The sequence below is a fragment of the Odocoileus virginianus genome, chromosome 17 (assembly GCF_023699985.2).
Source record: "Odocoileus virginianus isolate 20LAN1187 ecotype Illinois chromosome 17, Ovbor_1.2, whole genome shotgun sequence".
Classification (NCBI taxonomy): Eukaryota; Metazoa; Chordata; class Mammalia; order Artiodactyla; family Cervidae; genus Odocoileus; species Odocoileus virginianus.
Genome location: NC_069690.1, coordinates 20,687,427 through 20,702,242, shown reverse-complemented (window position 1 = coordinate 20,702,242; position 14,816 = coordinate 20,687,427). Strand labels below are relative to the sequence as shown.

The 14,816-nt window shown below is 45.6% G+C and overlaps 1 protein-coding gene across 1 annotated transcript in view; it reads right to left on the bottom strand.

Moving 5' to 3' along the window:
• NXN (nucleoredoxin) overlaps positions 1 to 14,165 on the bottom strand; it is a 161,818-nt gene extending 147,653 nt beyond the window's left edge. The window contains exons 1-2 of the mRNA XM_020915443.2: positions 12,501 to 14,165; positions 11,016 to 11,694 (exon numbers count right to left, since the gene is read on the bottom strand). Coding sequence (XP_020771102.1) covers positions 11,016 to 11,375 — 360 coding nt within the window. The 5' untranslated portion in view covers positions 11,376 to 11,694; positions 12,501 to 14,165. The remainder of the gene's footprint in view (positions 1 to 11,015; positions 11,695 to 12,500) is intronic.
• Positions 14,166 to 14,816: the final 651 nt, after the last annotated feature.

The window sequence follows — 14,816 nt, the reverse complement described above, 5'->3', positions numbered from 1 at the left end:
CTGGACAGGCTCTAGCAGAGGCTAGATGACCACATGCTGGGCACCCTCGCATGGGGCTGGTGTAGATGACTCTACTGGGCATCCATGATGCTGTTGGCCCAGCATACTTGGCCTCTCCCTCTAGTTACACACCCCCAGTTCTCCTGCATGAGTCCCCCATTTCCTGATGCTCCGTCTACCTAGTTCTTACCACACTCTTACCACACAGGTGCAGCTGTGGCTTAGGTTTGGCCAGAGTATTACACACCCTGGCCATGGTGACTGGTCCTGACAGGACCAAGCTGGCCTCCACCTGCAAGAGTTCTGAGAGGACAGGAAGTAAGCCCAGAGCAGCCGGTGGCCCTCACATCACTGTGAGGAGCAGCCTGGAGAAGGTCAGGGCCTACACAGAGGCCAGCAGAGTAGAGATGGAGAAGGGCAAGGCAAACCACTCCAGTATCCCTGCCTGGGAAACCCCACGGACAGAGGAGCCTGGCAGGGTTTTCCAGTTCCATGGGATTCCAAGAGCCGGACACGACTTAGCGAGTAAACCACCGCCAAGTGATCCTGAGGACAGCCTCGGAGGCATCTGTGTCGACAAGCTGACCTACACCTGGGCCTCTCAGATACAGGTGGCTAGGACCGTTTCAACCCAGGAGTTCATATTCCACAGACCTAGACAAAGAGGAAAACACAGCTAAGAAAAAGTGAGGGATGTGGCAAGTGGGTAGACCCAGAGTCAGAGCAAGTTTAAATGAAAGGGAACAATTGAAAATGGTCAGGAAGAGGGGGAGAAAATATTTGAGACATAGGCAAATGGGCAACGTGTAGACCTTATTTGGACTCAAACAAACCAACTGTTAAAAACAAAAAAACCCAGAGACCTCATGAGAAACTGCATTACTGGATAGATGGATGCTGATATGAAGGAATTACTAGATTTTTAAGATATGATATTGTGGTTATTTTTTTTTAAGAGTTACTTAGTGAAATGTTTAAGAAGGGAATGATAGGATGTATGGGAGTGGCTTCAAAATAATCCAGTCAGGGGTGAGGGGAGCTGGTGTCCGTGAGTTGATTATTGTATGTGGGTGCGGGGTGTGCAAGTCAGGGGCAGTCCCTGTACTATCTTCCCCACCTGTGTGATGTTAGAAGTTTTCCATAGTAAAAAGTTAAAGAATAAATAAATGGTAGGGGAATAGGCAGAGACCAGGATCTCTCCCCTCTCCTCTGCCAGCTCAAAAGTGAAAATAGAATACACTCAGTAAAACTGAGCATGCAATTAGTCAGAGATAGTCTAGAATCATACCCACTTTCAAAGACAAGGATATGTCATCACGTCAACAACTGACAAAGAATGATTATAGTCCTAGTTAGAAACTGAAGAGAAACCAGATTACATGATAGGTTATTAGAAGCAAAGAGCCAGGTGCTGAAAGTAAAGGGATACAAAGAAATAAAAAAGGCTGAGAATCCTTCTCTCCTGTAATCTGAGTAACTATTTTTAAGGAAAAAATGGAATGGCATAACCGAACACCTGGGGTACACATTTCAGGGACTCTGATGATGTACCAGGCACTGTTCGAAACAATTTTCAAATATTAACTCATTTAATCCTTAACAACACAACCCTATAAAGTAGATATGATCATCTCCGTTTTACTGACCAGGAACTTTAGAGACACAGAGTTAGGTAATCTGCACCAAAGCCACGTTGCTAGCGGGTGATGGAGATAAAATTCAAATTTAAGAAACTCCATCCAGAGTCCATTCTTTTACGCATTGTGCAAAAGATTTTAAATATCCACTTATAATGGGGTATTTTTGAAGCTCTGTGGGTTTAAACACTTTTTTAAGTTGCAGTCAAACTCGTGCCCAAAGGTCAACAAACGCTACCCTCAGACTCATAGCCACTGCCATTCAGAGCTCAGAAGTCGACACTGTAATTTTTGCCTAGTGCATGTTGTTCTGCCCAATCTTTATATTTCACATCAACCCCCCCCCCAAAAAAAAATGAGTAACAGATGAGGCAGCTGTGCTGTAAGCCACCACGATCAAAAGAAAACTGTCTTGACCTGATCATGTATGGGGATTTGCGGGGGCGGGGGGGGGGGGGAGGCGAGGCAGCGTCTTCTGCTTTTAAACACACTCAACCCATTCAGATTTTTATCCCAGGGATATTGACCAAAAAGGACCAAAAAAAAACCTGTAAAAAAAAACCCAATTCAGCTGGATAAAATTCTCCTAGGAAAACAAAAGTGGGAAATTCTATCCCTAGAACAGCAGAACTGACCACACCCTATTTTATGACTACTCAACAATGCTCCAAGATAAAAGCACTATTGACTGTGGAAATATTACTTCAATTTACCTGTTAACTGATGTCTCAAAATAATCTAATGGGGAGTGGATAACAAATGTACTAGAAAGGAATGCTGAACTTTAAGCATTTTTTAAACTTTTAAAAAAGAGTTTTTCTGAGGTGTAGCTCATATAAAAATCCATTGTGTATCTGGTCCAAGAGTTATATGACCAGCAAGCAGCATAAAATTTATGTTTGCATTTAATCACAGATGCCACAGAACAAAAGTTTCCATTACAGGCTTTCACTCCAGAGTAACAGCACTCAAGCAACTTTCAATTACTATACTTCTTACTTGTCATAAAGCAGAAAGCACATGTTTGAGATTTCACTAGAAGTTAGAACCAGAGTTTCTGAAAAACCTCATAAAAGGGAGAACTGATTTAGTCTTAGGATCTCTGCAGGATACCTGAAGTTCAATTTTGTCTTTGAACAAAAGCACGAAAGCAGCCCCAAGGCTTTGCATAGGATGAAGGGGAGTTGGGGGCACTTCACCAGCTGATCTAAAAAAAGCCAGATCATTAAAAGGCCCTTAGAAACCACCACCAGGGAAAGGCAGCAACAGAAAAAGAGTTCTAACTCTCCTGTCTTCCTGGAAATAGCAAACGTTTTAAGTGGTTAAACCACCTCTGTCTTATTTCAGAGTCTATCATGCATATCTAGAGTGAATCCACTCGGAAAGTGATGTGTTGAAAGAGCAGTTTAGGCTCCCTCGTCTTCCCTGGAGAATGTTTGATGTACGCACTTTTTAAGATCCAATTTCTTGAACAGAAAAGACCGAGTTGAATTTAACAGAGTTCAGCTGTGCACTTTCATCCTCAACACTGTGACCCTGATCTATTAACAATAATCGGTTCTCTTTGCATCAATTCTCCAACTCAAATATACTTTGAAAAGCTAAAAATGCTTAATACCTACTGATGACTAGTTGCTGTAAGAATAATACGCAAATAGTTTGAGTTCCCTGGAAGAAAGACGCTAGAGAAACACAAATTATTAAGGAAATATAAAAACATGGAAGGACAGGCCTGCAGACAGGAGACTATTTTAACAGACTAAGATTTTTGTGCATGCATGCATGCTCAGTCATATACAACTCTTTGTGACCCCATGGACTGTAGCCCACGAGGCTCCTCTGTCCATGGGATTTTTCAGTCAAGAATACTGGAATAAGTTGCCATTTCCTACTCCAGGGTATCTTTCCAACCCAGGGATTGAACCCGCTTCTCCTGCTTTGGCAGGCGGATTTACCACTGTGCCACCTGGGAAGACATCTCAAAAAAGGAGAGGCAAGTCTTTTTCTATTTTTGAGCGCAGAATTATAGGGCAATGGAGTTACACATCTACTTGCTTGTGGAAGTGCTCTTGAAAGCATTCATTAAGAAACAAAAACAAAAACACCCACACACTGTGGGTATATACAATTATACAATTCAGTTAGGGCCTAACTCTAATATTAAATGTTAAAATCAAGCTAAGTACTAGTGAAAGTGCACATTCAACTCACACAATGTGGAAAATACTGTTTTCAAGTTATGAATCTCAAAGGTGCACGCCTACTTTCTGTAACTATATTATTCAACCCTCAGAACCAAAACACTGATCAGCTTCCCCTTCCTTTGACTGGTTTCTGTCCTCAAGAAGCTTACAGTTGGACTTCCTTGGGGGTTCAGTAGCCAGTGCAGGGGACATGGGTTTGATCCCGAGTCCGAGAAGATTCCACATGCGATGGGGCAACTGAGCCTGTGGGTCATAACTACTGAGCCCATGCTCTAGAGCCCACGAATTCTAACTACTGAAGCCCGTGCTCCGGCCTGTGCTCCGTCACAAGAGAAAACCACCGCAGTGAGAAGCCCACACACCTCAACAAAAAGCAGTAGCCCCTGCTTGCCACAACTCGACAAAGCCTATGTGCAGCCCGCCCAGCCATAAATAAAAAAATTTTTAAAAGAAAGAAGCTTTAGAGCCAAATAAAAAAGACCAAAACACACACACACATACACACGAGGCTAATTGTTAAAAACACCCATGTACTCCACCTACGGATGCTCACAAAAGTATCCCACCTAGAGAGGAAAGACACAGGAGAGTTTCTTAGAGCAGGGAAACCAGGGCTGATTTTAGAGAGATCCAAACTCAGCCAGGTGGGAGAAGATTTTAACCAGGTGGGAGAAGAGTTGGGGACCATGCTCCAGAGTTTGGACTTGACCCCAGAGGCTATGAAGAACTACTGAAGGATTCTTCAGCAGAATGACAAAATCAGAGTTGTGTTTTTGAACTTGTCTTTCCATTCTGGAAACAGTCAAGAGCAGCAATGGGCTTAAGAAGGGTCTGTAGCCCAGTGCTTATCCATCAGTTCTTTGCAACTGGTTCATGACAGGGCAGATACAGCAGTGGAGAGTGTGCATCTAGAATGGTTTATAGCACCCCGACATTCCAGCAACGTATAAGCCTGTGATCAGTAGTCTCATCTTGTTGAATAGGAGAGAGACCAGTCTATGGGCTGTCAACTCAGTGGGGAGCTGTATGTGGTTCAAGCTGTATAGGAGTTATGTATAATAGGGCCATGTGCGCGCGCGCGCGCGCGCGTGTGTGTGTGTGTGTGTGTGTGTGTGTGAACTGATTGGAAATTAACAAAAAGAAACCAATCCTTGACTACAGACAGTTTGAGAAGTTCTAGTCTTGAGAATCAGCGGTCAGTACTGGAAGCAAAGAGCCCACGGGGGAGGCTGCTGTGGTCCAGGTGAAAAGTGAACTCAAGCAAGGGAAGCAAAGAAGGGGTCAGAGCGGAGAGCTGTTAAGCAGACCGAATCAACAAGGCTCGGAGCCTTTTTCGATGGGAGCGGTGCAGGAGAATCAAGGATGACTCCTGAGACTCAAAAACTCTTAGTCACTTTTTAAATAATGGCAAGATGTAAAGGAACAGTATGCAAGAGCTTCGTCAAAGTCAGGATCAGCAGAAAGATTCTAAACTCAAAGCCATTTTCTTTGAGTGCCTTTGAATAAGCATAATGGTAAATTAATGAAATACAGAAACCTAAGCACCCTGGTGGTTAACACTGAGCACCGTTGGGAATTCAGAACGTGAAGAAAGAACACATCCTATGCCAAGCCTCCTCTCCGTTTCCCTCCGAAACAAGATCAACAGTAAGGAACCCAGACTAGTTCAGAATGGGGCCAGCCCTGGGGCCCCAGGTCCTCATAGGAAATAAAGAAGAACCACCCCTTCCACAGCCCTCCCCGCCCCCCTCCCCGACTGAGGGATTTGCTTACCCCCGACCCCAGCTGTATACAATACAAAGCCTTCTTTCTCCAATTTGCTCAGACATTAAAATAAGGCCTCAAACCACAAGGCCCAGTGATAAAAAGGGGGTGGGATGGTGGGGGGGAAGAAATGAGTAAATGAAATCAATGACCTTAACCTCAAAACCCACTGCTTTCCTCCGTGCTCTGGTTCACTCCCAACCTGTATCAGAAGACAAATCGACCAGCAAGAGCTGTGGACAGCCAGTGGGTCAGGCCTGAGCCACTAACTAGAAAATGAGTACTAAACCCCAAATGGCGACAGGTCTGAACAAACCTATCCTACAACATTCCAGAGCTGGGAAGGGAGGCGGCTCCGAATTAGGGGGTGAGGTTTCTCCAGCTCGGGGACCGGGCACCATCCATTTCCCACGTGAAAGAGCAGTAATCCCGCCGCCCCCACGCCGCCCAGATTGGAGCAGCCAGGACCCGCAGAAGACACGCCTAATGGCTTTGGCAAACCACAAAAACGACCAGCCAAGTGCGTAATTAATCTCTCTCAAGAAGGGTGCCCCATCATCTGAAAGCTCTTATCCTTTATCATGCCTGGCTTCCCTGCCTGGCTGTCTCAAGTTTCACTGGCAAATATAAGTACGAAGCTCAGTAAATATCAGCCCAATCAGTACTTTCAGGGATGTTGTTTCTAACATTTGTTTGCTTTTTTTCCCCATTTTTCTATATCTTTCTCCTTGATTGTAATCTCTCCGAGAGTGATTCTTGATCGGATCCTTGTATGCTTATAAAAGTCATTTATTTGAAAAGTTAGAAACACACCTCATCACAGTTTTGTGAGTATGTAATGTGATATATACCAAAGGCTCACGTATAAAATGAATGACTAAAAAGTTCACGGCCATTTATTAACAAATAATAATTGCTAGCACTTACTGAGCACGCACTATACTCCAGGCACGTGCATATTATCTTGTATAATCTTTACAATAATCCTGTAAGGCGGGTCCTGTTGTCGTCTTCATTTTATAGGTAAGGAACTTGAAGCACAGAGAGGTAGGGTAACTGGCACAAGGTCACACAGCTAATGGATGGCAGAAGAAGGATCTAAACTCAGGCAGATGGACAAGAGTCTGCATTTTCAGCCACTGCACTAGACAGCTTCGTTATGCAGAGAAGAAAAACAAGAGTTAAAAATTCTTTACAAATAATGGAATGAGGAAAAAGCCTCTAAAGGAAAAATGCTCCTATTACTTTAACCAGACTCTTGTCTTTTATGAGATGGATCCTGGAAACACAGTCAACAGAGGGAGCTGTCCTGGCTGGTCCAGGCTTCTTATGAGGAAGGCAGAAAAGTCCAGTGTTCACAGCCGTGCCTTTTTACCATCTTTTATCACCTGCAGAGTGGTGTGTCGGTGTTGCAGAAATCATTCTCTTGGTGGCTTAAGGTATTTGATTAGAGGGGGGAAGAGTTCGGAGAGATGGAGCTGTAAGACTGTCAGGAATGGTACCAAATCTTGGTCCATCCATACAGCCAAGGGATTCAGGTGAATTCTAAGCCAAGTCCCTGACTCAGTCTGAACCACAACCGACAGAGCGTACAGGAAGATACCACTTGCCTTGGCTGAAGAGGGTGTATCAGAGATGCTAGACCAGAACCCCCAACTCTGACACTCTCTGCTCCAACTTTCTTGTCCCCTTTCTGTAGGGCAGGAAGTTCTAGGACCAAGCCAGGGCCCATCAAACCTGTCCAGAGCAAGACCAGTGGTACTGCATCTTTTCATATCAGGGTGCACACCCCGATCAAATGTTTTCCATCAGGCATTCAGCCCAGGCATAAATGGGCTTCTCTGGTGGCTCAGTGGTAAAGAATCCACCTGCCAATGTAGGAGGCTCAGGTTTTATCCCTGAGACTTGGGTTCCATCCCTGGGTCGGGAGGGTTGGGATGATCCCCTGGAGAAGGAAATGGCACTCGAGTATTCTTGTCTGGGAAATCCCATTGACAGAGGAACCTGGCGGGTTACAGTCCATGGGGTCACAAAGAGCCGGACACAACTTAGCACACATGCAAAGGGGTAGATCAAATCCCCAAAGTCCAAATCTTCACCACGTTCCAACTATTCATCACATTTTCTCTCCAGAGATCTGAAAAATGTCTATTAACAAAACAAAAAACAAACCTACTTATTAAAACAAATCTAAATGCCTTAATTTTAGGATTATATGTTTCCTGACAACACAGCTCTTATGAAAGCACTCAAAGTTCTATTATCATCTAATAATTTCTACATAGCTATTTATATGTGTGCTTGGAAGCCAAAAAATGAAGCTTCAATTACCTTTGCATCGACCACGAAAGCAAGCAGAAACAGGACAATCATCCATAAAAAAAATTTTTTTTTCAAAGATGCAGGAATCCTATTAGCTGGTGTTCTCTCACAGTTTCAATCAAGGTGAGAGAAGCCAGGCAAAATGCAGTTTTAACATATATGGTTATCCCCAGACTTTCTTACTAAATAAGGGGGAAATTAATAAAAGCAGAAAAAAATACCACACGGCATTTTCTTTCCCCACCATAATTTTTCAATTTTCTTTAGAGAAATGCCAGCCAATAACTAATTAGAACCATATCCTTTGTTATCCCAATGGGAAGTATACGAATGGTTTTAAGAATAAATGTTAATGAGAACGTGAAAAAAAAATAGTAATCTGGAACTTTGGTTTCCCCTCAATGTAAAAACAAAATCCTTTCCTTTAATGCTATTTTTATCATTGGGTGAAACAACATGGACAGGATCCATCTACAAGAAGGTAAGTGTCCACTGAGCCAGCACCCTGAACGGGGGGTGCCCTGGGTTTTTCACTATTATCGCAGAATTGGCATCACAAGCTCACAGATTTCTAAGCACCCCAATTTCAAACAAGAGAGACAAAAACTCAAAATTACAGAAAAGGAATGTTTTACATCTCTTTGGTTTCAAGGGAGAGAATAATTTCTTCCAAAGTAAGTACACAGCTGTTATAATTTCCAAGAGTATGTTTTCCATAAGAAACCCATCTGGATAGAGCCTTTTTACCTGGTATGTCACCACAAAAAAGAATGTTTCTAGGATCAAATCTTGAGTTGCCTATTCACGAATATCCAGGGGCAGAAACTACCTTCTCAAAAACGGGACTTAAAAAAAAAAACAAAAAAACAAGACTTGTTTTAGAGAACAAAGTGAACTATAGAATGTGAGTCAGAAAAACTCTGAGCAAAAAATAAACTGGTAAAAAATTAAAAAAAAAAATAAATAAATTGGTAAGATGCTAACACACCATGGAGAGGGCACATGCCAGCAAACTGAAGTGCATTTTCAAGTCAGGGTCTGCCTGGTATCATCCAGAACCTCATCTTGATGGAATGAACAGGTCCAGGCTGGGGTCACAAGCCACTTTTTGTGTGTGTGCAAAAGGACTTGGTCAGACATAGTGAAGCAGGCATGGCTTGTTGTTGCTGTTGTTCTTCAGTCATCCAGTTGTGTCCAACTCTTTGAGACCCCTTGGACTGCAGCATGCCAAGCCTCCTGTCATCCTCTGTTGTCCCCTTCTCCCACCTTCAATATTTCCCAGCATCAGGGTCTTTTGTCACACCAAATATTCTTTTTGGAAGAAAAGGTTTAGGCATTTGCAAAACATCTCAATTTGCTCCTTATTTTACTATCCAGCAAATTTATTTCCAACACTTATGGGGGAAAACATAACAATAGGCCTTAAGTCTGTAACATTGTACCATCATTGTGTATTTGCAAAAGCTAGAAATCATTTGTAATGCCCAATAAGGACAGTACTTTACACAGACTTTGGTCTACAATAGAAATAGGCCATAATAATGAAAATATTTCTTGATAAATCACTTTCTGGACATTACTCCTCCCCAAAAGGATCATAAAAACTACCACCAAGGAAAACAAAGGATTCCCATGTTTTAAAGCAAAAAAGGACTGGCCATTCATATTCCTGCACTGTACTAAGCAGATAAGTCAAATATGGGCAAGATCATCTAAAAAGTGGTTAAAACGCAACGTGTTGCCTCTGTGTGGCTTGAGTCCATGTTTTTCCAATGCTAAATCTACAAAATCTATTTGTTAAACTGTGTTTCATACTTTGAATACCAAGTCTGTACCTTACATTGCTTCTGTGGATGATTTACTTGAGACATATGGGGCCACAGTATAAGCCTTTTACTCTCACTAAATCTAAATCATGCTTCTCAACAAGATTCTATAGGCATTAAAGAAACAAATGGCATGCCCTTACCAACCTCCGGAGTGGAATCTAAACGCCCCCAGCAGAGCCCTTCTGTCCACTCCAGAAACAGAGATTTTCCTCAGGAAAGCACCCGGCTGGATTCACACGTTGCAGCAGGCATACTAATTAAGCAAGAGCGCTCCAAAACTTTTTCTGTTTCGATTCATGGCAAAATTTCCTGAATTCATTTTATTAAAACAGACATCTTCATCCAACAGACACACTCAAAAATCCAAGCTAATTTCAGCAGCAAACCCGCGGGAGAGGAGGGGTTCAGAAGTTGACAGAGGACTGTAAATTTCCCCCAATCCTCATTCTTCTGGTCAGTCTGCATTTAAGGAATCGGCTCAGCGTTTAATTCGATGCCAAGACACCAGTGGCCCACCAACCAAGCCACTAACAGCCACATGGACGGGTCTGGTCCGGTGCCCGGGAGGTATCAGGGGGGATGGCTGGCTGGACAGCTAGACAATGAAAGGCTCCCTGGTGGCCTCTAGTTCAGTCCGAGGGAGGGAAAAGCGGGAGCGGAGGGAGGGCAAGGGGAGACGACCAAGCTTCCTTCTCGCCCAAAGCCACGGTCAGCGGCCGACACCCCCACCCCAGGGCGCCGGGGGACCCGCCCTCGGCCACAGCAGGAGGTAGCCTCAGGAAAGCAGATTTCTCTCGGAGAGAGAGGAAACTTCCTGGTTCGGGCATTATGGGTAGGGGGCCGGCGCCCTCCCCCCCACCACAGGTAGCCGCGGGGAGTCGATGGCTGAGGGAAAGAAGGGGCCCCCTCCCCGCGCCTCTGCCCGGGGCTGAGGGTCACCGATTCGGGACCCCCCCGATCGCAGCCACCCGCTACGGGAGGCTCCCAACATGCGGGTACCCGGCCCTCGACTCCCCAGGACGTGAGTCAGGGTCCCGGGGGCTGAGGGGTTTCAAACTTCCCAGCGGGCGCGGCCTGGCACCGACACCGAGTTGCCGCGGGTTCCGAGCCGGCGGGTTCCCGGGACGGGGGACGGTCAGAGGCAGGGGACGCTGAGGAGCAGGAGGGGAAGCCCGTGCATTACAGGAGAGGGCAGCGGGGACGCCGGGGGCCGCGAGGACCGGCTCCCGGGAACGCTTTACGAGGCCGGCGCCGCTCACCTTCCTGTGCTTCTCCTTGTAGGGTAGCGCCAGCCACGGCATGTCCCGCACGAAGTCCTGCCACTGCCGCTGGTCCTGATCCGAGGACACGAAGACAATCTCCAGGCGGCGCCGCGGCTCGGGCTCCGCCGCAGCCCCGGCCCCCGGCCCCGGCCCGGGCCCGGCCGCCGCGTCCCCCCGCAGGCGGCCGTAGAAGGCGGTCAGGCTGGCGCTGAGCTGCGCGCAGGGGGCGCTCAGGCTGCAGCCGAAGTAGAGCCCGAGCAGCGAGATGCCGCGGGAGGCCAGCGAGTGCACGTCCACCTCCTCGCCGCCGCCAGTCACTAGCTTCTCGCCCAGCAGCTCCTCCAGGAAGCCCGACATCCTGGCCCACCGCAGCCCGGGCTCGCGGGCACCCGGGCGGGCAGGCGGCGGCGACCCCGCTCCCTCGGTCCGCGCGGCGGGCGGAGGCGGCAGCTGCGGCGGCGTCGGCGGGCACAGGCGGGAGGAGAGCCACGCCCACACACCACGCCCACTCCACGCCTATTCACCATGCCACGCCCCCTTTGTAGCCGAGCTTGCCCCCCGAGCTCTGGCTGCGGCCGGCAGCGCGAGCTCCCGCCGCGTGGCCAAAGTGCTCCGGAGATAGTCCTGGCAAGAAGGATGACCTGAGACTCTCCGGTCTGTTGGAAATGCCTTGGACCTAAGTGAAGAAAGCAGAAGGGGTCGCTGAGCCACCCTTTCCGAAGCTGCAGTCCGCGCAGAGCCGGGCTTGGCCTCGCCCCTACCTCCCATTTCCTCTTCGCTCCCGAATTCTCCAAAGATTCCCACCCGAGTTCTCTTATCCCTCCTTGTTCTTCCCTGCACTCTCCCTACCCACAGCCTATCCCGTTGGCCCTTTGTACCCCCACTGATCTCATAATACTTGTAGGACTTAACCGTCTTCACACAATGATAACAGTCCGGCGAGGTCTTGCTGATCTCTCTGTATGTTTTGTGTTCTCCACCACAAGAGGCCGGGAGGACGCCACCTCTTATGTTTCTCATGTAGCTTCTGATACAGTGATGGGCATATGGGAGGGAATCCATAAGTACTTGTGGGTTGATCGCAGGTCGCAGTGTGGATTTCAGTCCCCAGGTCGCCGCGGTCATACCTCACCAGCGAGTGGCTCTCTTCCATCTCCACAAATATAGGCAACAGATGCCGCAGCATCTCTAAATCGATGCTGGCTGCTCTCCGGAAACGGTTCCCTAGCTTCTACCCAAGTCTGTTAATAGTTGAGAGAAATTCTATGGATTTTTTTTTTTTTTTTTGCCAGCTGGCGAGATGCTGCCCTATGCTTAAATTGAACCTGGATTAAACAGGTGGTCTGTGGCAACCCTTCCGGCCTCCCCCCAACACATACACGAAAAAAGAAAAATTATACCATGCCCACTCGCAACAGAGGAACAAGAACGTGCCAGCTCAGCTACCAACAACCCAGTTAAAGGAAAGAACACCCCTCTTACCGCCCTCCACCAGGCCTTTGCAAGTTATTTCTTGGGCTTCCACCGCCATCTAGTGGAAAGAGCAAGACAAGACAAAGGGATACCAGCAACCATGCAGAATATTGTATTTTATAGCTGCTTTACACACACACACACACACACACACACACACACACACACACACACACCCATACACACACACACCCCATAACCCACTTTACAAGAGTTCATTTAAACCTCATAATATAATCACAAGCTTTTTGGCACAAACATAAATTTTCGTGCCTAAGGTTCCCAGTGTTTCTGGGATAGAACAAGGAATTGTACTGGTTCTCAGCTCAGTGAAATGTTACCACAGAAACTGGTGAAACAGGTGGAGGTGGACACCACGGGTGGACTGACAATCTCTTGAATGATAGCCACTTTCTCAGTATCCACCTAACACTGCTGCTCATTTCATAAGTAGGCTCTTCGGATTGAGGATTGCCTTTAGGCAGGCAAGAACCCTATGACAATGGTGAATTCTGAGTTCATTCTGAGTGTCTTGGCAAAATTCTGTGTGACTGAAGAGACAGTATTATTACCAACACATGGAAAGCATCACTTTTTAGTGAAAACATATAAAAGCCATTAACATAGCAGACATTAATTTGTTAGATATCTTTTCAAAATTCTGGAAGTGGGTTAAAATGTTTTTTCTCATCCAAATCGTATAGTTGAAATGCCCGTGGGTGAGTTGCATCAGGTGCGATCCAAATCATGTAAGACAGACTCCTATACCCTGATGCTTTTAAGTGAACGCTGAAGAAATGTAAGAGGACCATAAGCATCTTACTGATGCCTAGAGACAAAGTATTTGTTGTGGAGGGAGGTGAGGAGGGAATTCGGGGGATTGCAAATTGGGGGAAATAGTGAAGTCATTATTACAGTACTTAACTCTGGTATACTAGGTACAAGTCTGTATAAAGAGGTGGTTTGTTCAGCATTTTCCTTTTATTATTTTATAGGAAAGCACTTTCCACTGGAGTGTGTCCAAACCAGCATCTGGCACCTGGGAAAGTGAGAGTTTGAACATACTGCGCATGAAATATAAATAAAATTTAGAGAATTGTTGGTGCAGCAGGCCCTGGTTACATGCCAAATATTGCAGCTGCCTTTTAAAGGGGTGTGGAAAGAGGGGATTTGCAATGGAAATGATTCCAAAATCATAGTTCAAGTAGGTGTTTGTTATAAGAAGAAGCCTGAAGAGACTCTCTGGGCTTCCTGTAAAGAACAGCCAACATCCTTCGGGTTATGGAAAGCACGCTCTCTGAATCTGCGGTTCAAGAGACCCACTTAAAGAAAATACCCCTACTGGTATTTAGCTAATTATGTCATATGAATTTACTGGCTATTCTGCAAACTATTATTGTTTTAAAATATGTGTTAAGGAACCACAACATGCCTGACATTTATGGCACATACACATTACAGAGTTTTCCTTTTGAGAAATTGCATTCTAAGGCATGTGATACCAGACAAAACATGCACTGGACAAATACATATTTGTAACCTGTAAGATTCATGATCACACACACACACAAAGATTCATGATCACATTCCTTGGTCTTCAGGACTAGAAGCATATGTGCACAAAAATATATGTGTTGGGACATCTCTGGCAGTCCAGTGATGAAGAATCTGCACCTAAAAAAAAAAAAAAAGAATCTGTATCTCCACTACAGGGACACAGGTTTGATCCCTAGTCAGAGAATTAAGATCTCATATGCCATATGGGCCAGGTCAAAAAAAAAAAGAAAAGGGAAAAAAAAGATGTATATGTACAGATAGTTATTAATACATTGGTGAAATTAGAAAAAGACTGGAAAACTGGAAAGAGCCTAATTATGTATCAATGAGGAGGATTAAAAGATGGCACATTCATCATTTGGAATACAATCTAGTCACTGAAAAGAATTAAGATTTCTGTATACACTGTATCAGTCTGTGTTCTCTAGAGAAAGAGAACCAACACAGAGATTTGCTATAAGAAATTGGTTCACATGATCACGGAGGCTGAGAAGTCTCAAAATCAGCAGTCAGCCAGCCAGAGGGCCAAGAACTGATGGTATAAGTTCTACTCCCTATTGAGTCCCAAAGGCAGCAGGAGACCTATGTCCTAGTTCAAAGGCAAGTAGAGAGAGTGAATTCTCCCTTACATTTTGTTCTATCCAGGCCTTCAACTGATTGGATGAGGCCCACCCACATTGGAGAGGGCAATTTGCTTTACTGAGTCTACTATTTCATGTGTTAATCTCATCCAGAAACACCCACAGACATACCTATAATAGTGTTTAA